Source organism: Bombina bombina, chromosome 3 (genome assembly GCF_027579735.1).
Source record: "Bombina bombina isolate aBomBom1 chromosome 3, aBomBom1.pri, whole genome shotgun sequence".
Classification (NCBI taxonomy): Eukaryota; Metazoa; Chordata; class Amphibia; order Anura; family Bombinatoridae; genus Bombina; species Bombina bombina.
In genome coordinates, this window is record NC_069501.1 from 862,900,050 (window position 1) to 862,924,435 (window position 24,386).

The 24,386-nt window shown below is 39.1% G+C and overlaps 1 protein-coding gene across 1 annotated transcript in view; it reads left to right on the top strand.

The window, feature by feature from the left end:
* The window catches only part of UGGT2 (UDP-glucose glycoprotein glucosyltransferase 2), a 991,813-nt gene that overhangs the window by 850,404 nt on the left and 117,023 nt on the right, over nucleotides 1-24,386 (top strand). The window contains exon 31 of the mRNA XM_053707835.1: nucleotides 13,694-13,779. Coding sequence (XP_053563810.1) covers nucleotides 13,694-13,779 — 86 coding nt within the window. The remainder of the gene's footprint in view (nucleotides 1-13,693; nucleotides 13,780-24,386) is intronic.

A 24,386-nucleotide genomic window follows, 5' to 3' on the forward strand; every position in this document is an offset into this window, starting at 1 on the left:
GTCTGGAGCCTGTACATTTTGACTATTAGTGCTAACACTGCTCCTACAACACCCGACCTTAACACGCAGGATATAACCTGCATTATCACCCAGGACAAAATACCACCATATACTAGTGGAGCTATTACCAGCCGCCCTGCTGTATAGCCTTTTGATAGAGAGGCCCATTTGGATTTGGTCACTGACTCTTACAGCTCCTATTTCTACCGGTAACAGGGGACTCCCAGCCAATTAAAGACTGAGGCCTTATGAGGGTGGTAAGAATCTGCTGGTTGGCAACCAAATTTTACTAAAGGACCCTGTTTGATGCTTCTGGCCATTTTATACCTAAGAGTGTTCATTCTCAACCAAAAACAGTCAGACCTGCTCTTACCACCCCACTTAGATCACTATCTGCAGAGGGCCAGGAACACTTTTCTTCTCATTGCTATACCAGCAATTCTGTGGCCATCTTGCCCTTGTACACTATCACAACTCACCCCGATATAATTTGAGGTGATACATAAGGTTTTTGAGCTTAAAGCAAAAAGCTGGACTACCAGTGACATTCTATCTCACGCAGAGGGTTTGCATACATCCTCTTAATACCTACCAGTTATTCTATCCAAAGCTGTTGTGTCAGCGCTTTTGTCTTTCAGCGTTTGGCACAAAGTGTAGTGTGATGCTTGTATGTTATCTGTGGCCTCTCTAATAACAACTATTTTTCTTTTAACAGCGCTGCCAGTCATTGTAAGGTTTTGAACAAATACTGCTTAGAAAGTACTGTGTGTGAACTGAATTAAAACTGGTATATACAGTGTACACTTAAGGGGGCTTCTATAACCAGATCATTACTGTCTGAAAATATACTGCAAAGTTGTTTTACTTTACATAATTGTTCTTAATTAATGCTGTTCTCATGAACTGAGGCCACTGCTATAGAATTGTGTCTTATTGTGCTGCTGCGTCAGCTTCTGTTTCTCTGCAGCCCAGCTCAGAGTGGAGTGTCTTATTTTGTATTATTTTGTGTGGTGACCTTGCTTAACTTACTCTTTTCCTTTCACAGGACGCTTGATATTTAACTTTTTTGGCTCCAGTTGCTCCTGCCCGTTTGCCGCACTTATGTAACTCTTTGACTAATAGTGAGAGCAAATTTCGCTTCTCACCTTGTGCGCTGACTGGCAGAAGTAACTGTTTCAGGTACTCTGGGCTTAGTCGCCCATCTGTGTGTTGTTTTCACTTTCTACCACTGACCCCCTCCTCTCGGACTCATCCTTTCCGGCCTGCTTACGTGGGCTGGTCACTACCACTCTCCTTTTCCCCTTCCTCCGGGTCGTATCCCTCCTTCCCCGAGTCCGGGGGGCATACCCCCCCTTCAGAATTTTAGAGGCATCTCTCTATAAGTATAAGGGTAATATTAATAAGACGCCCGCCTGGCCTCTCTCTCCACCTAAGTTGGCATCTTTTGATACATACAAAGTCTTGTGGGGCAGTATGTGGCCCATAAACGCCGCTATGGGGAGATAGAGGTTACGGGTGGACGGCTGGCCCTACTCCGTTATGTAACACTATTGTGCATGTGTATTATCCTCTTTTTATTTTTATTAGCCTGTTGGGTCCAATAGCCCTCTCATTTATCCCCAATTCGGGCTCACTGGTTCAGCCAGAGGCTCTCTCTTCTCCTATGAAAATGCCACACAACGCCAGGAGACACTCGGAGCCGCCAGGTTCTGTGAAAAAAACAGTCCTGGATCATTTCACGCAACACCCCAAAGACCAGAATGAGGACTCCAATGAAGGTCTGAGTGAGTCTGAGTCTCTGGGAGATGGTTCCCAACCTGACCTCACGCCTCAAGTGAAATCACAACACCTAATAACGGAAGCAACACTTAAAAAAATGCTTGCAAACCAAACTATCTCCATAACCAAGGAAATCCAACGCAATCACGCTGAACTCCGTAAAGACATCTCTGAGATAGGTGACAGAGTAGACTCCCTGGAAAGAAAACAGGACGATCTTGCCACTGACCATACAAATTTATTGTCCTACTCAGAATCTCTTGCGGATCAAATCAGCCAGCTGGAGTTCAAACTGGCTGATGTGGAGGATAGGGCACGCAGAAACAACATAAGGTTTAGAGGAATACCTGAGGATATCCAACCAGCAGAGATTCAAAACTTCCTGAAAGATCTTTTTAAAGAACTGCTGGGACCAACAGAGGGGCTGACAGACACCATGGAAAGGGCCCATAGAGCCCTACGTCCTAGAACAGTCTCTCAGGAGAAACCGAGAGATGTCATAGTCTGTTTCCACAGTTTTATCTTTAAGGACAGACTCATGCAGGCGGCCTTTCGGAAGCCGCAAACATCAGAAAGATTTAAAGACATACAACTGCTGCCCGATCTATCCGCACACACTCTCCAACACCGGAGATATTTCCAGCCAGTCACACAGATTCTTCGCAGGGAGAACATTAAGTACAGAAGGGGTTACCCTACTAAACTAATAATCACAAAAGACAACAAATCAATCACCGTGACCTCTCTTTCTCAAGGGACTTCTCTCCTTGGCCAATGGGGACTCATGGCAATAGACTCACGGGGACCTCCGGCTGTACAATCTAAGCTGAGAGTCCCCGAATGGTCGGTTAAGGAACAAAGGCCTAAGAGGATGAGAACACAGCAGTCTACCGATGAAACCCAACTAGAGTCTCCACCCACCTGAAAATGAGCCAACTTCTGTTATATTTTGCAGGTCTGATAGGATATAATATGCTTCCCCCACTCTCATTGCCTTGTATTGATGTGTTAACAAGTAACGGAGTAGGAGCCCTATTGCCTGAAAAATGTGACTTCTCACTCATATATGCCCACTTGCTATTGTTTCATGTTAGACTTATGTGTTTTCACTGTCCATTGCCTCCTGATGTTTCATGTTAGATCCTTACGCCCACCTAGTCTTACATAATACAGACATGACACGATATAATGTTCTCACCTCTGCTCATTCTATTTTTTGCTGACACGCTGACGTGTCACTGAGTGAGGTCTGCATTAACTGCAAATACGAGTTCTACATCGTTCGTCACATTCTGTCGTTTCATGTCAGCCCTCTGAGCCCACTCTGCTATATATTTTTACAGGCACGATTCGACAAAATGCCCTTCACCCCAATCTTCTCACTCTTTGTTGTTATTTTGTTGTGTCCTTGAGTGGGGTCCGCATTATCCAAATTATGCAATCTTTAATCATATGAAACCAGATTCTATTGCTTTGTGTTGGCATGTATGTGTAGATTGCTTATTGTATCCAATGTTTCCTATCAGGTTCCTGTATTCATTTTAGTTAATTATGCTTTTATCACGCCCTCTTTGGGGCCCACAGGTTTACATTTTATTGCACCTTGTTTTATTCCCCATTGTCTAGCTACCTAGCTAGCGGAGTGGGGCTGGACCTTCCAGCTCTTCTCACACATTTGCTCTTAGTTCCCCCCCCATAGGTTAACCCACACCAGGGTTCCGCCTAGGTGGACTATTTCCACCTGTGTTGTCAGTACATTTCCACCTCACATTCTGAATAACCTCCCCCCCCCATTCTCCCTACATACCTCTTTCCAAGCCTTTAACCTAAACCTTCCGGATATCCCCACTGCCCACCCACTCCCCTGGGCTAGAAGTGAACCATGTCCCGATTACGAGTATGCACACATAATTCCAGGGGCTTAAACTCTCCCTTCAAAAGGAGCCTACTCACTCGCATGCTTAATCACCACAACCCCGATATTGTGTTTCTACAAGAAACGCACTGGCTGTTAGATGCTCCCCATAGATTTCATTCTCGCTCATACACGACCATAGAATGCTCTTCATTTACAAAAAAAAGCTCGAGGGACTGCGGTCCTGATTCACAGGAGGGTAGCTTATGAGGAAATTGAGGTAATAAGGGACCCCCAGGCTAGATACACTATAGTAATCTGCAAGCTTGATCACGTCACGCACACCCTAGTTTCAATATACCTTCCCAATACCCAACAGCCTGCTTGCCTCAGGAAAATCCTGAGATTAATTGACCACCACAAACAGGGCAGAGTTATAATAGCGGGAGACTACAACATGATCTGGGACACTAAACTAGACCGCAAGACGTTATTCCCAACCAAGATCACCCCCCAACTAACTCTCCTCTCCACACGCTTTAAATCCATCATGTCTGAATTTGGTTATTTTGACATCTGGCGATCATTACACACTACAGACAGGGACTTCACCCACTTCTCCCAGGTACACAAAACCTATTCTAGGTTAGACCATATTTTCTGTTCAGCAACGACCCTGGACTCAGTACTCCAATCTAGTATCCCCCTCTGCTCATGGTCAGATCATGACCCGGTGCTTGTAGATCTTCACACTAGTGACCCCTGTCTTCATAAAAGTAGGTGGTCTCTTCCACATAACATCCTAGCAGACACCCCCTTCAGGGAAGAACTACGCAGAGATCTTATAGAACTTATTTGACTTAATGACAATGGTCAGACATCTGATGATACCCTCTGGGGCGCCATCAAGGCGGTCTCCAGAGGTTATATTATCCGTAAGCAAGCTCGCCTTAGGAAACTTGCTGGACTCTCCTTAGCCCAAGCCCACTGCAAGCTTCGGCTACTTGAATCCTCCAATAGAGCTAACGTCTCTGAAGTACTGTCCTCCCAGATCTCAGCCGTACGTGCACATATTAACCACTTAGAGTTGAGGCGCACCCAAGAGAATCTTACAAAACTTAAGCAATTATTTTATTACAAGGGCAATAGGGCCGACACTCTGTTAGCACACAAATTGCGTCAGCGGAATAGCTCTTCCCGCATACACCAAATCATTCACAACAACAAGACTCATAAACTACCCTCACAGATAGGGGAATGTTTCTCAGACTATTATTCTAAACTCTACAACCTTGAGGGCAATGAAATTAAAGCCCCTGCCTCCACACAACAGATTAAAACATTTCTAGAGTCCCTAAAGTTACCGTCCTTAACCACGGAACAACAAGAGTCACTGTCCAACCCATTTACCCAGCTGGAAATCAAGCAGGTCATCCAGCGTCTTAAACCTCTTAAGGCCCCCGGCCCAGACGGGTTCCCCGCACAGTTCTACAAAACTTATAGTCAAGAACTAATCCCGCTTCTCCTTAGATTTTTTAATACTGCCAGGCAAGAGGGAAGTTTCAATCGAGAATTCTTGGAGGCTGAAATTATCATGATTCCCAAGCCAAATAGGGACCCCTCCTTCTGCCCCAATTATAGGCCCATCTCGCTTATAAATGTTGATATAAAAATTTATTCCAAACTTCTCGCTAATCGAATATGCAAACTTCTGCCCACCCTAGTCAACCCAGATCAGGTGGGATTTGTACTTAATCGTGAGGGCCCGGATAACACTAGGCGCCTTATCAATATCACCTGCGAATCGACAAGAATGAACAAGCCCTTCTCGGTTATCTCTCTGGATGCCGAGAAGGCTTTTGATAGGGTTAGATGGAGTTACCTGTGGGAGACTCTTGTCGCCTTTAAATTCCCATCTGACATTCGCCTCGCGATCCAAGCTTTATACTCTAACCCCACGGCAACGGTCAGGGGGGTAGGGTTCCACTCGTCCTCATTCCCCATTTTTAATGGCACGAGGCAAGGCTGCCCACTCTCTCCGCTCCTGTTTGCATTGGCAATCGAGCCGCTAGCGGAAACAATACGTACTGATAGGGACATAGTAGGAATCACACTCTCTGGCTCCAAACACAACATCGCCCTGTTTGCGGATGATGTGACTGTGTTCTCTGCAGATCCGCTCCACACAATACCTAGACTTCTGAAGATTCTTGAGGTCTTTGGCTCCCTTTCCTTTTACAAGCTAAACACCCCCAAAACGGAAATTTACTTATGGGGCTTCCCCCAAACATATGTTTCAGCCCTCCAAAGTCAGTTTGACTTTAAATGGTCTAGCAAAGGGATTACCCACCTTGGAGTCCGAATCTCTAACGATTTGAAACAGATGGTTAAGGATAACTATTTACCCCTCTTGGCGGACTTGAGAGCGCTAAAACATGTTTGGGATCATAAGAACATCTCTTGGATGGGCCGCATAGCGTCCCTTAAGATGTCGTTCCTCCCTCGGCTCACCTATATTTTCAGATGCCTCCCAATCAGAATTCCCACTCACCTTTTGTTGCAGTTTCAAAGTGAGTGCACAAAATTTATTTGGCAAAATAAAACACCTAGAATAGCCCACGGAACTTTGCAGTTCCCTGTCCAGCTTGGGGGTCTGGCTTCCCCATCCATAGTAAAGTACTACGAGGGTGCTATGCTCACGCACATCTCCCAGTGGGGAGTGCTTCACTCACAAGACAAGTGGAGAGACATTGAGCAAGCCTCATTACCGTTCGATATCTACCTAAAAGACCTCATCTGGACTCCGGTCCATAGCCGCAGAACCCTACAGATACATAACTCTGTAGTTTTGGAATGCCTGGCAGTATGGGATAAGATCCGGCATCGTAAACTAATCGCGCCGCACCCCTCCCCGATTACTTCCATTCCAGGCCTCTTTACAGGTCTAACAGAAACACACCCCAATACGTGGGCTAGGCTGGGTGTAAAACTTGTTTCAGACTTTTGGTTAGAGACTAACGAGGATGGATATCTTTCGCTGTCTAAGGACAGACTAGGCGAAGACATCCCACCCTACCTCTTATTTGAGTTTACTAGGATCAAGAGTTTCCTCTCTAGCTGGGGTTTCTTTCCCTCTGCTCCGCGTCAGCTTACCCCATGGGAGACTGTTTGGAAAGGAGGACGTAGACTCCACAAACCTCTTTCAAGACACTATAGCTTGCTGGACGGTACTGTGCCCCCAGACTTGGCCCCACATTTACGTAAGTGGGACACTATTCTTCACTCTCGAATCCCAGCAGATGCCTGGCAGAGGTCCCTCACCTTAACTAAAAAATCATTACATTGTGTGACAATGTTCGAAACCTATTATAAAGTTATCTCCCAATGGTATTTGGTCCCCGCTCGGCTATCTAAGATGTTTTCGACATCTTCTCCGCAATGCTGGAGAGAATGTGGCTCCCACGGAAATATGCTTCACATATGGTGGGAATGCCCTAAGTTGACCCCCCTGTGGAATATCTGCTTCCGTACTCTGTCTGCTCTAATGATTCAGCTGCCAAAAACCCCTGCCACTGCACTTCTGCACCTAAACTTACAGGCCCTTCCTAAACACCAGCAGATTCTCTGCGTTTATCTCCTGTCATCGGTTAAAACTAATATTGCCAGGCACTGGAAAAAAATATTCCCCCCCCCGCTGGCCTGATACTCTCAAAACAATGGCTTACTTACACGCCATGGAAAAGGACATATTTTACAGTTTGGACAAAAGTGACCTTTTTGAAATGGTTTGGGCGGACTGGACAGATATACATGACACCTCATGGCTTCCCCAGGTTAGAGATTAAGATTCCTCGCACCAGGCGCCTCTGGCGACCCCCTGTAGTATTCCCCCCCCGCCCCCCCCCCTCTCTCCCATCCTTTCAGATGAACCCTTCCCCCACCCCCCACCCCCACCCTCTTATCCTTCTTTTACAGCTTTTTGGAAAATGTACTGGCTCCATCTTTGAGACTTGAATACCTCAGTTGTAATTTTTCCTTAACACTTTTCTACATGTTTTGCACTGAAATTTGCAGGGGTCCTGCGAGTCCCCATTTATTGTTATATATTGTTAAAAAACTAATAAAAACTATTTGAAAAAAAATAAAATAAATAAAGATGAAGAAAATGAAAATAAAGATAAAAATAAAAATAGTAAAAAATAAAGATGTGAATAGCCCTAAACTAAATAAAATGAAATGAAATAAAGTAAAATAAAATAATAATAATAATGTATACTGATAAAAATAATATAAACTGAAAATGCAAAATAAAGATAAATAATTAAAAATGAATACAAACGATAAAATAAATGAATAAATAAATAATAAAGCCACATGGAGATAGAAAAAAGTGAGAGGTCAAAGACAAAGACGCACAAAGAGAGCCAAGACCACCCCCATGTGATGAAGAAGACGAAGCCAGAGAAGAAAAGAAGCCAGAGAAAAAGATGAGCAAAGAAAAAAGGATAAGCAAGAGAACAAAAGCAAACCCCATGGTAAAAAGACAATAAGACAGAAAGACACAATGACAAAATGAAGAGGTTAAATGTGGAGATGAATGGATCGTCAACTCTCATATGTGGGGCTCAAAAATTAAAGTCATACAATCTGTCTTCTAATCTGTCTTCATCATAAACATCCACTTGAATTCCATAGGGTTCTCCAATTGTTCATAGGAATCAATGCCAATCTAAGTTCACATTCAGTCCCATTGGGCGTATGGTATTAAGGTGGAAGATCCACTTGGATTCTACTTGCAATAATTTATTGTCCCGGTCCCCGCCCCTGGAGGGAATGGGGACATGGTCTATGAGCTTAAATCTTAGATCCTGTACGTTGTGTCCACTAGTTGCACTCCCGTGGTTTTTGATGGCTGTTCTGATGGCCGACCGATGGTTTGCCATGCGGGTGCGGATGTCATCCACTGTTTTTCCTACATAGAATAAACCGCATGGGCAGTTGATTAAGTAAACCACATATGTCGTGGTACAGGTCAAATGGTGTTGTATCTTAAAGGTTACATTCGTATATATATGTGTGTGTGTGTGCGTGCATATATGTATATATAGTGCTAGTATACATAATAATTCAGTATTTCATCATTTATTTTCATGAGTAATATGACTCTAATTGCTACATTATACTCTAATTGATACATTATACAACTGCATACACTGGATTAGTCTTAATAAAACTTTCATGATTCAAACAGAGTGTGTAGTTTAAAAAAAGAAGAAGAAAAAAACTTGTTTCTTTTCTTGGTTCAGTTAGTTACAAAGCATACATAGGTAGGTTCAGGAGTGTTTACATTGGCAACATCCTTTCCAGTGTTGTACAAACACTGCTGCCATCTAGTGTTTAAAAGTGCATAACATATTTTAAAAAAATAGGCCAGATTGCAAGTGGAGCTCTAGGTAATGACCCTGCTCCATCGTTAACTGTGCTAGAAGTAAGCTGAAAGTTGAAAGTAAACTATTTTTGCTTGTACGCTAACCCGACGCACATAAAAAGCCCAATATCGTTTGCGTTATTACCTATTCCCCCATAGAAGTCAATAGAGGGACAAAATGGAAAAAACACCCTACCCGCGTGCAAACACAATCACAAATTGTGTGCTAACCCTTCTTAAAAGTATGAATATTTTACTTTCCAATGTTCTTCACATAGAAGAATATGTTCTATTTATTCATAAATACATATTTCTACATATATCTGATGGTATGTTGGTAAAATATATATTTATACCTATATGTATACATAATTATATGTAGGTATAGATATATATATAAATATATATATATATTTATATATATATATATATATATATATATATATATATATATACATGAATATCTATTTATAGAACATATTTCGCTATGTACAGAACATTGGGATGTGAAATATTTTCAGTAAATATACCGTTAAAATGTTTATTAAATATGATTTTACATGTTTTCATCTACTGGACTGCAAAGGGCTCCAATGCACACACACACATATATATCTATATGTGTGTGTGTGTTTATATGTGTATATTTGTCTGTAAATAGATATATACACATATATAGGCATGTATGTATCTCTATGTTAAACCCTTTGTCTGACTTTTTTTCTAACACTTGAGACCTTATATATTTGAGCCCTTATGACTTTTTTATGCAATGTTTTTTTATATATTTTTTATTAGATGGTGTTATTATGAGTGTAAGTGTACTTTGTAATGTATTTTTTATGTGTTTTTTTACTCTTTTTTTTTTTTGTCCTGAAAGAGTTAACCAGAGCTCTGAGGTTGCACTAACTTGATGCACTTTTAATTGCCCTTAAGCAATCGCATTTACTTTCAACTTGTAATATGAGTGAAAAACCCAACGAGCGCAAACAGCCGTGATAAATCCCTTTCTGCTTGCAACAGTTAGCTCGTTATCTAGCCCATTGTGGCAAATACTGTTGCCATATAGTGATCACAACACATAAGTGCTCCTGAGCATATCTAAATGTTCTCTTTAGCAGAGGATACCAATAGAACAAATCAAACTGTTTTTTTTTAAATATTGCATTTTTTAGCTGAATCATACACGTTTAATTCTGACTTTCATTCCCCTTTAACTTATTGAGCCCCATCTGATATGCAGCGTCGCCTGCAAGAGACGGCAACGCCGGTTTTGCGCGGGTTTGGTATCCAATATTCAGCGCTGCATATAAATGCGGCACGTATATTTCACCCGTCACTCACAATTTTTACTCCCATAAGCTAACATGGGACCGCGTCATAAATCGATATCCAGTATCCAGCGCAAGGCCTTACGTGGCGAAAATGGAGAAATCTTACTCCATTTTCACCTCGCCATAAAATGCAGCCGTAGAAGGCCTTGCGCTGAGTATGGGAGCACCGTAACTCCCTAAAATGCCTGCAGAAAAAAAAAACTAACACCTAACGCATGTGCAATGTCTATCTACCTGTCAACCGCAATCCCCCACCACAATATCTAATAAACTGTATTAACCCCTAAACCGCCATAGCCCAAACCGCAATAAACCTATTCTATTATTAACCACTAAACCGCCATAGCCTATTAAATCTATTAACCCCTAATCTGCCAACGTCGCCGCCACTATAATAAAGTGATTAACCCCTAAACCTAACCCTAACACCCCCCTAACTTAAATATTATTTAAATAAATCTAAATAATATTACTATTATTAACTAAAGTATTCCTATTTAAAAATAAATACTTACCTATAAAATAAACCCTAAGAAAGCTACAATATAATTAATAATTACATTGTAGCTATTTTAGGATTTATTTTTATTTTACAGGCAACTTTGTATTTATTTTAACTAGGTACAATAGCTATTAAATAGTTAATAACTATTTAATAGCTACCTAGTTAAAATAATTACAAAATTACCTGTAAAATAAATCCTAACCTAAGTTACAAATACACCTAACACTACGCTATCATTAAATAAATTAAATTAACTACAATTAGCTAAAATTAAATACAATTAAATAAACTAAACTAAAGTACCAAAAAAAAACCCACTAAATTACAGAAAATAAAAAAATACAAGAAGTTTAAACTAATTAAACCTAATCTAAGCCCCCTAATAAAATAAAAATGCCCCCCAAAATAATAAAACCCTATACTAAATTACAAATAGCCCTTAAAAGGGCCTTTTTCGGGGCATTGCCCCAAAGTAATCAGCTCTTTTACCTGAAAAAAAAATTACAATACCCCCCCAACATTACAACCCACCAACCACACACCCCTACTCTAAAACCCACCCAATCCCCCCTTAAAAAAACCAAACACTTTCCATTGAAGATCACCCTACCTTGAGCCGTCTTCACCCAGCCGGGCACAAGTGGTCATCCGATCCGGCCAGAAGTCTTCATCTGATGGGGCAGAAGAGGACATCCAGACCGGCAGAAGTCTTCATCCTATCCAGGCAGAAGAGGACATCCGGACCGGCAGAAGGCTTTATCCATGCGGCATCTTCATCCATCCGACGAGGAGCGGCTCCAGGTTGAAGACATCTGGCGCGGAGCATCCTTCCAGCACGACGGACTAACGACGAATGACGATTCCTTTAAATGACGTCATCCAAGATGGCGTCCCTCGAATTCTGATTGGCTTATAGGATTCTATAAGCCAATCGGAATTAATGTAGGAAAAATACGATTGGTTGATTTATACTGATTGGCTGATTGGATCAGCCAATAGAATGTGAGGTCAATTCTATTGGCTGATTCAATCAACCAATCGGATTTTTCCTACCCTAATTCCGATTGGCTGATAGAATCCTATCAGCCAATTGGAACATTCGTTGTTAGTCCGTCGTGCTGGAAGGATGCTCTGCGCCGGATGTCTTCAAGATGGAGCCGCTCCTTGTCGGATGGATGTAGATAGAAGATGCCGCATGGATGAAGCCTTCTGCCCGGATAGGATGAAGACTTCTGCCGGTCTGGATGTCCTATTTTGCCCCATCGGATGAAGACTTCTGGCCGGATCGGATGACCACTTGTGCCCGGCTGGGTGAAGACGGCTCAAGGTAGGGTGATCTTCAATGGGGTAGTGTTAGGTTTTTTAAAGGGGGGATTGGGTGGGTTTTAGAGTAGGGGGGTGTGGGTTGTAATGTTGGGGGGGATATTGTAAAAAAAAAAATTCAGGTAAAAGAGCTGATTACTTTGAGGCAATGCCCCGCAAAAGGCTATTTTAAGGGCTATTTGAAATTTAGTATAGGGTAGGGCATTTTATTATTTTGGGGGGCTTTTTTATTTTATTAGTGGGCTTAGATTAGGTGTAATTAGTTTAAACTTCCTGTAATTTTTTTTTATTTTCTGTAATTTAGTGTTTGTTTTTTTTGGTAGTTTAGTTTATTTAATTGTATTTAATTTTAGCTAATTGTAGTTAATTAATTTAATTTATTTAATGATAGTGTAGTGTTAGGTGTATTTGTAACTTAGGTTAGGATTTATTTTACTGGTAATTTTGTAATTATTTTAACTAGGTAGCTATTAAATAGTTATTAACTATTTAATAGTCATTGTACCTAGTTAAAATAAATACAAAGTTGCCTGTAAAATAAAAATAAATCCTAAAATAGCTACAATGTAATTATTAATTATATTGTAGCTATCTTAGGGTTTATTTTATAGGTAAGTATTTATTTTTAAATAGGAATACTTTAGTTAATAATAGTAATATTATTTAAATTTATTTAAATAATATTTAAGTTAGGGGGGTGTTAGGGATAGGGTTAGGTTTAGGGGTTAATCACTTTATTATAGTGGTGGTGACGGCAGATTAGGGGTTAATAGATTTAATAGGCTATGTGGGCTATGGCGGTTTAGGGGTTAATAATTTAGTTATTACTTGCAGTGTGGGCTATGGCGGTTTAGGGGTTAATAATTAGGCTTATTGTGTTGTGGGGGGTTGTCGGTCTAGGGGTTAATACTTTTATTATTAGGAGTGAGAGGGGGGATTGCGGATATAGGGGTATACATGTCGGGCTTATTTTTTGGAGGCGTGTTAGACAGTTATGGCAGATTTAACATTTTAGTTGATTTTCTTAGGCGCCTGCAGTTTCTAAAGTGCCGTAAGTCACCGGCGACTCCAGAAATGTTGTACTTACGCTTATTTCTGGACATCGCTAGTTTATCCGACTTACGGCACTTTAGGAACTGCCGGCGGGGTATATGTAATACCCTGATGTGCGAGGTGAAATTACGGGCGGCGCGGGTTCCCTCGCTTGCGCCGAAAACTACGCCGTATATTGGATTGCGCCCATTATGTTTTGTATTCTAATGGCATAATATTGCAATATTCCAATACTAAAAACATATGACACAAATCTGAAAGGAAAAAATAGCTCCATATTGTTGTAAAGTAAAATGCAATTTTCTGTGTCCAGCCCTTCTTCATCAGAAATCTTATCTCTGAGTGGTTTGATCTTTTAAAATAAAAAAATTTTTATGTGCAATTTATACATTTAATATTTTCATATTTCCCACCAGGTACAGAAGAAACCTGATCAAATTCATGCAGATCTCCTCAGCAACGAGTCTGAAGACAAGTCTGGTTTATGGAATTCACTTATGAGGTAGCTCTATTTATCATTACCTGGCTAATTAAACTGATAAAACTAACTCATTGTATTGTAATGCTAGAATACAAGTTTTATTTAAAAAAAAAAAAGGCTTTTTGTCTATTTTCTTAACAGTTATGAAATTACATAATCTCAGTGCTGATTGATTTTATGACTTGAGAGGATACATAAAGTTAGGCTTTTATTTTCTTTAGCATTGATTTATGAAAGAGTATAAATTACATTTTTAGTTGGCTGTGGTTAATTTTTCTCAGTAGCTGTAAGACGAGGAGTGACTATTTTGACATTTCAGGGAAGAGAAGAAGGGAATATGATAGATTTCTATTCAAGAGAAAACATATTAAAAAGCACATAAATAGATAATCATTTTGAGAAAACGTAATATTCACAAAACTATTTCATGTGGGAGCATGGGATATTTAGGAGTATATTCACAGGGTCAATGTTGAACATTTAATAGCCTCTCAAATAATTATTGGTTGCTTGGGTGTTCTACATTTCACTGGGCCCAATCCAAAGGCAGTGGCCTGGTCCCCCATTTCAGCTGGTGAGTTGCAGAAGCTAAGCCAGCAGCCATATAGGAGTAATAGGTACTACTCTTCTGTTACTGAGTCATCCTTCACTCCTACATTTGTTTACATCAAATATCCACTTGAGCAGCATTCATGTACAAATATGGTGGGAGGTTTTTGGAATGGTAACACTATGACTGCCATCTTGGAAACTTTTCAACTGTATTGTAAATCCGAATTGATACAGTTTCTTTAAATTGCGAGCCACAAGTGGCACACAGAAAGGCAAGCCATGGTACAGCCCTGACCCCTCCATCCCCCCTGTAGTGATGCCATAACTGATTGCAAGGCCATATGGTCCCTAGAAGCTCGAGCCTAGTCTCAATTAAGACCCCTATGACCCCATGTAGGGATTTTTCAGTTAGGAACAGTTTGTATAGTAAGTATTGATTGCACCTGAATTACATGGGGGCAGGTGTGTTGGGGAGAGGATTGATAGCACGTTTAGAGAATCTTTTTTTTTAGAAATTAGGAAAAAATGTAGAGCATGTAAATTATTTAAATAAAATGGTACAAATTCATCATTCCAAATGTTAAAGGAATGTAACAAAGCACGAATAGCGCAATCTGATTAGCCAAAATTGAAAATTAAAGAATAAATTCAAAGTATTCTAAGACAAAACCCTAAAAGTTTTTTTTTAAGTATATAAATGGCAAACAAATTAAGAAGTAAAATTTTGGTGCATTAAAATGTTGAAAGGGTAGGATGATAAACAGTGACTGGGGAAAGGATGAGGTGCTAAACCTTTTATTTCTTTCATGTAATTAGCAAGAGTCCATGAGCTAGTGACGTATGGGATATACATTCCTACCAGGAGGGGCAAAGTTTCCCAAACCTTAAAATGCCTATAAATACACCCCTCACCACACCCACAATTCAGTTTTACAAACTTTGCCTCCCGTGGAGGTGGTGAAGTAAGTTTGTGCTAGGTTCTTCGTTGATATGCGCTCCGCAGCAGGCTGGAGCCCGGTTTTCCTCTCAGCGTGCAGTGAATGTCAGAGGGATGTGAAGAGAGTATTGCCTATTTGAATTGAATGGTCTCCTTCTACGGGATCTATTTCATTGGTTCTCTGTTATCGGTCGTAGAGATTCATCTCTTACCTCCCTTTTCAGATTGACGATATACTCTTATATATACCATTACCTCTACTGATTCTCGTTTCAGTACTGGTTTGGCTTTCTACTATATGTAGATGAGTGTCCTGGGGTAAGTAAGTCTTATTTTCTGTGACACTCTAAGCTATGGTTGGGCACTTTTATATAAAGTTCTAAATATATGTGTTTAAACATTTATTTGCCTTGATTCAGGATGTTCAATATTCCTTATTTCAGACAGTCAGTTTCATTATTTGGGATAATGCATTTGAATATTAAATGTTTCTTACCTTTAAAATTTGACTTTTTTTCCTGTGGGCTGTTAGGCTCGCGGGGGCTGAAAATGCTTCATTTTATTGCGTCATTCTTGGCGCAGACTTTTTTGGCGCAAAAAATTTTTTAGTCATTTCCGGCGTCATACTTGTCACCGGAAGTTGTTTGTATGTGCGTCATTTTTTTGACGTTTTTTTGCACCAAAGATGTCGGCGTTACCAGATGTGGCGTCATTTTTGGCGCCAAAGCATTTAGGAGCCAAATAGTGTGGGCGTCTTTTTTGGCGCTAAAAATATGGGCATCATTATTGTCTCCATATTATTTAAGTCTCATTGTTTATTTGCTTCTGGTTGCTAGAAGCTTGTTCATTGGCATTTTTTCCCATTCCTGAAACTGTCATTTAAGGAATTTGATAGATTTTGCTTTATATGTTGTTTTTTCTATTACATATTGCAAGATGTCTCAGATTGACCCTGGATCAAAAGCTACTTCTGGAAAAAACGCTTGACTGAGTTCAGTCCTACCAAAGCTAAGTTCATTTATTTTAAATGTTATGAATGTTTATCTTTAGCTATGGTTTGTAATAAGTTATTATGATAAACTTTTACATGCAGAATCCATTAGTATTTATGCTTTATTTATTGCCATTCTTTTTACATCTTATGTACAAGAAATATTTAGAAGATTTATAAGAATTATTTTTCTGATTCTATTTTAAAGGAATTGTCTGACATTGTGCCTTCTAATAAAAAATTTTAGGTCTTTTTCACTTCTTTTTTAATTATTGAAGTTTCAAATGACCAACAACATACTGATTTATCCTTCTCTGATGTTTTTTTCTCATTCAGAATTTTTTTCATCAGATATTGACACTAACAAATCTACTTTTTTATTATATTTTTATTAAAGTACATTTGTTCTTTGTTGAAAAGGTGTTGATTATTTTGGATATTAAGGTAACTAGTTCTTTTTCAAGACTAGCTAACACTATTTCTGCTTATTTTTCTTCTGTGTTTTCAGAGGTTTTCTTTCCAATTCCTCATACTAGGGAATGGAATAGGCTGAGAATTTTCTTTTATTCCTTCTTCAAAGGTTTTAAACTATATTCTTTGCCAGCAGTTAAATTCAATTTGGAGGGTTCTCCAATTTATTGGGGCTATCTCTACTCCTACTAATTATGCTATTGTTTCTATAGCAAAATAGTATTTATTTTCCTTTAGATGGTTGTATCTTATTTTTGGAAAATTATTTAGTTTCAGGTACTTTTCTTGGTCCTGTGATTTATTTGGTTGTTGCAATTGCTTCATTTTGTTCTGTTTACTTTAAGGTGAAAGGTGTACTCAGGCGCCAACAATACTGAGGCTAAGGTTAAAAATGAGGATTTATTACATATAATTTACTCACAAAATATACATATACATATACATATAAAGCTGCATGGATCCACGCTAAAATAGTCTAAAAATTAGTCTAAAAATTATTATAAAAACAATCTAAGAACAATCTATTATAGAAGTGAGGAACAGACTGTTAAGTGTGTCCCAATGCGATACAATATTGTCCCTAAAAGTTACTAAGGGACTAAAATAAAATCAGTGATAGTTACATAGTGATTGTGAGTGACCTTGTGAAAAATGTTAAATTGAAACAAATAAAACAAAGTGTAAAATCGATGAAACAATCCAAATCTTGGAAAATGTGGAAAATAATAATAAAGTGGTAAAAGCTGAAAGTGTACGGTGCCCCTAAAAAAGGGGGGGGTGCTGAAAATCTAAAAAGTTCAAAAAGTTTAAAAAATTCAAAAAAATTGGTCCAAACAAATTCCAATGTAATTCCAAAAAAATGGTAGTAAATCCAAAACAATTCTGTGGTGTGTCTTAAATGTGTCCTAAATGATTTACAGAGGTCCTGTGAGTGTCCAAGAAAAATAAAAGTCAAAGTAGAAGTCAATTTACTCTGTACTTGTCCGGTGTGAAATATCGTTCAGTGCACACAAAAAAAAAAAAAAAAATAATAATAATAAAAAATAGAGCAAAAAAAATAGCAAAAAATAAATAATAACAGAAAAAAAACCTGCGAAGAGAAAGATGAGACACAATGTGTAAAACCTTTACAGAAATATCCTCCTAATGGAATAGAGCTTACCAGGTCTACGCGTTTCGGCCTCTCCTAGACCTTTATCAAGACTGAATGGTAAGCTGTTAATGTTGGCCTTTTATAGGGCCTTTAGTGTTGTAACCGGAAATGGAAGCAGTTAGTGACTTCCGCTTTACTATTGCTTTCAATCCTTAGCCTCTGTATACCTAATGACGTCACTTCCGGTTTGGGTCCGTGATTTATAGTTTAAACAGTTTGGCTATTAGTTCCACTGCTATGGATTGCCTTCTTGTTGGTTACCGAGAATATTATTCTGTTGGAATTCGGTAGGGGGTATTTTTAATGATCGGATTACACGATTTACTGCGTTCCGGTTTTCTAAGGATCCCATTGGACGTGACGTCATTGGTTGGCGGTGTTGGTTGGCGGTATGCGATTCTTAGCTTTCTTCCTTTTGTGAATAGTGAGGGTGTGTCAGGCCCCTGTACTCTAATTGGGTGTCTATTTGTATACATAGTGCTGATAATTCTTATAACTTCATCGCTGTTTGCGGATGTTACTATTGTTATTGAAGGGGGAATATTAGTTGCTTTTATATTAGCTCCAACACTATCTATAGTTTGGAAACAATACAAAGTCTTTGGAAACCTTATATTTTAAGGGGTATTTAAATCAAAAGCATTTTTTGCTGTGGAGAATATAAGCGTGTTAATACTTATATGAATCTTACATCTTTTGAAAAAGTTATTTGATTTTCAAAATCTTTTTGTGCTGTTGAGATTAAAATTTAAAATATAAGAAATGTGTAGATATCTTATAACAGACGGTGGGCATTTCAGGTTTTGTATGCTAAGAGTAAAAAATGTTATCAAAATGTTATCAAAAATACTATTAAAAAAAAAATTTTTTTAAAAATATATATATACATATATACTTATCCCTTACTATGAGTAATTTTCCAAAAGTTTCTAATTGTTTTCTTTCATAGTACGACATTCCTTGTCAACTATAGGTTGACAGCGGTTCTGTCATCTTATCCATTACTAGTTGGGGGGGGGGGGGTCATTCTAAGTGCTGATCGTATTCTGTTTTAAGAGACAGTCAGCCAGAATCTGGCTTTTTAGTCTGGCGTCTTCATCTATATCTGGATGAAGTATAATTTTTTAGTCTTTAATCTGACATCTTCATCTTATCCAGATAAAGTGTCATTAGGAATCCTGTGATTATATGAAGATGAACTTACTTTTTTCTTTTACTCAAAATAGGATGGATATTATTTAATATCTATATTCGGGCTGTAGGCATATATATAATATGGACACTGCTACTATTGATCTTAACATTACTGGGAAGGGTGAAACCTTCCACTTATTATTTATAGATGATCATCATATACCAGATTGTCTATCTTTGAGTTTAGGCAGCGTATACATTATCTATGTTTGCTATCTTGTCTCCTTATAAATTAAAATGAAGATAAAAGTAAAGGATAAAAATGTCGCAGGTGTTGTCTGGATAGGCTACTAGGAGTATACAGTATGTGTGCTTTCACCTCTGGGTAAATCAATTTGGTCCTGTGCTACACCACTGTATTTTAGTGGGTATCCCAAGTTTCTGGGGGCTTAACAGAGAACTTTACAGAGAGCTGTGGGGGAGATAAATTTGGAGGTCAGGTCTTTAGCTGTCATAATGGACGCTTGTTGGTTGAACATTCAAGTTTCATCAAATCTAAAGGGGAGATTCCATTACACCCTTGTTCCAACTTATATCTAGAGGGGAGAGTTTTTGAAGATTCTGGGTAAACGTAATCAGATCAAGTTGTATAAGTGGGAGAGATCTTCCTTATTGTTCAATCCCTTTGGGTGGAGACAATCCAGATTGAAGATCCATCTAGACTCAGCGGTGAGTAATTTCTTTGTATAGTTTCCTCCTCTCCAGTCTTTTCGGATCTTTTGAATTCCCATGAAGGATAGTTCTTTAATATTGCCTTTATGTATGGTTGAAAAATGACTGTACAGAACTGTATCCATATTTAGCTTTTCAATTAGTAGTAAATGTTCACGTATTCTATCTCTTAGAACTCTTGATGTTTGGCCTATATATTGAAGGCCACATGAACATTGTAGCATATAGACGATCCCTGCATCTTGACATCGGATTAGTTCATTCACTTTGTGTTCTTCTTTAGTGATGTGACTATGGAATGTGGTAGCTTTCTTTCCACGTTTACATGCTTTGCATAGCAGGCATGGGAAAAAACCTTTTACTTCTTTTCCAAATGTATCTAAGATGCCCTGCTTCTTCTTCTTTTCTATACTTGGGGCTAGTTTGCTTCGTAAATTCTTCGTCTTTCGATATACGAATTTTGGTTTTGATGGCAATCTATCGCCTATTGCGTCATCTTCTTTCAATAGTGACCAGTGCTTTTGGAATATTCGCTCGATTATATCTTTGTTTTCACTATATTCTGTGATCATCACCACATTAAGGCGGTCATCTTCTGTTTTAGATGTTTTTTCTTTGTACTTTAGAAGTTCCTTTCTTTCTATATTTGCAACTTCTTGGATATTCTGATCCAATGCGTCTTGGTCGTACCCTCTCTCTAGAAATTTGTTCTTGATGATTTCTGCCTGTTCTCCCCATTTCTCCTCTGTCGAGCAATTCTTCTTAATCCTTAATAACTGTCCTTTTGGGATGTTACTCTTCCAGCTTCTATGGTGACAGCTAGTGCTATGTATATAGTTATTGCTGTCGACACTTTTAAAATGTGTGGATGTTTCGATCTTGCCATTTCTGACTGCAATATTCAAATCCAGAAAAATCAGCTCCCTGGTGCTGCAAGTGTGGGTAAACTTCAAGTTGTTCGTACTTTTATTCATGACCTCGAAAGTGTAGTCCAAGTCCTCCTGAGTGCCTTTCCAGACGATGATGATGTCATCTATATAACGGCGGTAGAATCATTGGCATTACACATGGACCTAAAAATTAAGGAAAATGAAGAAATTCTAATTAATTTAGAACACTCTGGACAGGATTCCGCAGACATTATAGAAAGGAAAGATAACCTATTTAAAAAGATAAAAAAGATCAGAGATGACGTCATACAGAAAAAAACCAAAAAATTGCTAAGAGAATTAGAAAATAAAGAGATAAAAAATGATGAACACACTAACACCACAATAGAAGAAACCATAGACACGCAATTGGAGGGGGAAAAGGAAGACATAATTACACACACTGAATCAAGGGGTGATTATCAACGAGATATGGGATATGATTATGACTCAAGGAGACAAATGACTAGACAATACAGACCAAAAAATGAAGACTTGAATAGATCCTATAGGAGAAATTATACAAGACCCCACCACCATATTCAAACGCCATTTGGCAACAATAGACCGAGACCCTACTATAATAATAGAGGACAAAATAATGGGAACCGGTGGGAACACAATAAAGAAAGAGAATACAGAGGGAGGGAAGAATATACACCCAGAAGAAGGAGGGAAAACTGGCACAATAGATGGGACTATAACCAGGATAAAAGACACAATAGGGGAGATTACCAATATCAACATTCACCAAAACAACAATATTACGAGGGGAGAATGAATTACTACAGACGGAACGATAATGGATACAGCTACCAAAATCAGAGGGAATTTTATCACCATGAGGAAAATGACAACAGAGATGATACATACCACAGGAGGAACAATATGTACAGAACGCCAACTAAGAAAGAGGGACCAAGTACTCATAGAAAAGATGAGGGGCATACAAGGGAAGAATGGAAAATCCAACAACGCCCCAAAAAAATGGAACCACAGAAAGAACCTCAAAGATCCACATCGGGCATCATGACAGATCAATCTTTTTTAGGATTGAACCATGCATACAGCAGAGAGAGAGACAGAGCCCCAAGACCACAGAGAGAAACAGAACAAGACAAACCAACAACCTCGACAAGAAGAAGACACACAGAGGAAGGCGAGGAGGGGCGAAACTAAATAAGAGAGGGAGCGAGAAGAATGGAATAAACACCACGGGAAATACCGAGGGGATATTCAATTTAAGCTCGCACACTCTAACTGAAGAAGAAAACACCATTCTCAGGTTCGGTCTCTCCTTTGCACCAACGAGAAGTTTGGATAAATTCCAGACCTTCATTAACACAAAAGAATTCATCCGGAAACTCACATTAAAAAGATTCTTCGCTAAGTCAGCAACAGAAAGAACAATGGGGAGCCCACAGGAACTAAATGACAGCTACAGACATACAAGTCTGAGACCAAAGTCATCTTTTTTCCCTATAAATAGCAAGGGGGCCTCAATTGAGGCATTTGAGACAATAGTCTGCAAAGAAATTAAGGAGCTACAATCTAAAAAATTAAAGTTGAGAACAAGAAACCTCACAAACCAACAGATTAAGACGATCAAGACACTAGAAGACAACCACAATTTGACCATTAAACCAGCGGACAAGGGTGGTGGAATTGTCATCATGGACCGAGCTGATTACAAACTGGAAAATGCTAGGATCTTGGGAGACCAAGAGACATACCGAAAACTACCCTCAAATCCGCTAGGTGTGTATAAGAAGGAACTAGTGCAGATTCTGGATCAGGCTAAAGAACAAGGAATATTAAGCAAGAAAGAATATGACTACATCAATATAAACCATCCCATCACTCCGGTAATATATCATCTACCGAAGATTCACAAAACATTACAGAAACCACCAGGAAGACTGATAATTTCGGGTATCGGTTCTCTGAGCAGTAACCTCTCGGAATACATTGATCTTAACCTTCAAAGATATGTAAAACAGCTACCGTCATATCTTAAAGACTCCACGCAAATACTAAACCTCCTAGAGGAGATCCCATGGGAGAAGGATTACATCTTTGCGACCTGTGATGTGATGTCACTATATACGTGTATCCCCCATGAAGATGGTTTGGAGGCAGTCAAATACTTCCTTGATAAAGACCCAGAAGTCCCTGATGACCAAAAAGACTTCATCTTAGATGGTATTCAGTATATATTGACCCACAATTATTTCTATGACGATGGAAATTATTACCAACAAATTTGCGGTACGGCAATGGGGACCAGGTTCGCGCCTAGCTATGCCAACTTATATATGGGCAAGTGGGAAAACATCTTCTGGGAGTCGTGCCCGGCAGGCGCGGACCTGGTCCTCTACCGCCGTTATATAGATGACATCATCATCGTCTGGAAAGGCACTCAGGAGGACTTGGACTACACTTTCGAGGTCATGAATAAAAGTACGAACAACTTGAAGTTTACCCACACTTGCAGCACCAGGGAGCTGATTTTTCTGGATTTGAATATTGCAGTCAGAAATGGCAAGATCGAAACATCCACACATTTTAAAAGTGTCGACAGCAATAACTATATACATAGCACTAGCTGTCACCACAGAAGCTGGAAGAGTAACATCCCAAAAGGACAGTTATTAAGGATTAAGAAGAATTGCTCGACAGAGGAGAAATGGGGAGAACAGGCAGAAATCATCAAGAACAAATTTCTAGAGAGAGGGTACGACCAAGACGCATTGGATCAAAATATCCAAGAAGTTGCAAATATAGAAAGAAAGGAACTTCTAAAGTACAAAGAAAAAACATCTAAAACAGAAGATGACCGCCTTAATGTGGTGATGATCACAGAATATAGTGAAAACAAAGATATAATCGAGCGAATATTCCAAAAGCACTGGTCACTATTGAAAGAAGATGACGCAATAGGCGATAGATTGCCATCAAAACCAAAATTCGTATATCGAAAGACGAAGAATTTACGAAGCAAACTAGCCCCAAGTATAGAAAAGAAGAAGAAGCAGGGCATCTTAGATACATTTGGAAAAGAAGTAAAAGGTTTTTTCCCATGCCTGCTATGCAAAGCATGTAAACGTGGAAAGAAAGCTACCACATTCCATAGTCACATCACTAAAGAAGAACACAAAGTGAATGAACTAATCCGATGTCAAGATGCAGGGATCGTCTATATGCTACAATGTTCATGTGGCCTTCAATATATAGGCCAAACATCAAGAGTTCTAAGAGATAGAATACGTGAACATTTACTACTAATTGAAAAGCTAAATATGGATACAGTTCTGTACAGTCATTTTTCAACCATACATAAAGGCAATATTAAAGAACTATCCTTCATGGGAATTCAAAAGATCCGAAAAGACTGGAGAGGAGGAAACTATACAAAGAAATTACTCACCGCTGAGTCTAGATGGATCTTCAATCTGGATTGTCTCCACCCAAAGGGATTGAACAATAAGGAAGATCTCTCCCACTTATACAACTTGATCTGATTACGTTTACCCAGAATCTTCAAAAACTCTCCCCTCTAGATATAAGTTGGAACAAGGGTGTAATGGAATCTCCCCTTTAGATTTGATGAAACTTGAATGTTCAACCAACAAGCGTCCATTATGACAGCTAAAGACCTGACCTCCAAATTTATCTCCCCCACAGCTCTCTGTAAAGTTCTCTGTTAAGCCCCCAGAAACTTGGGATACC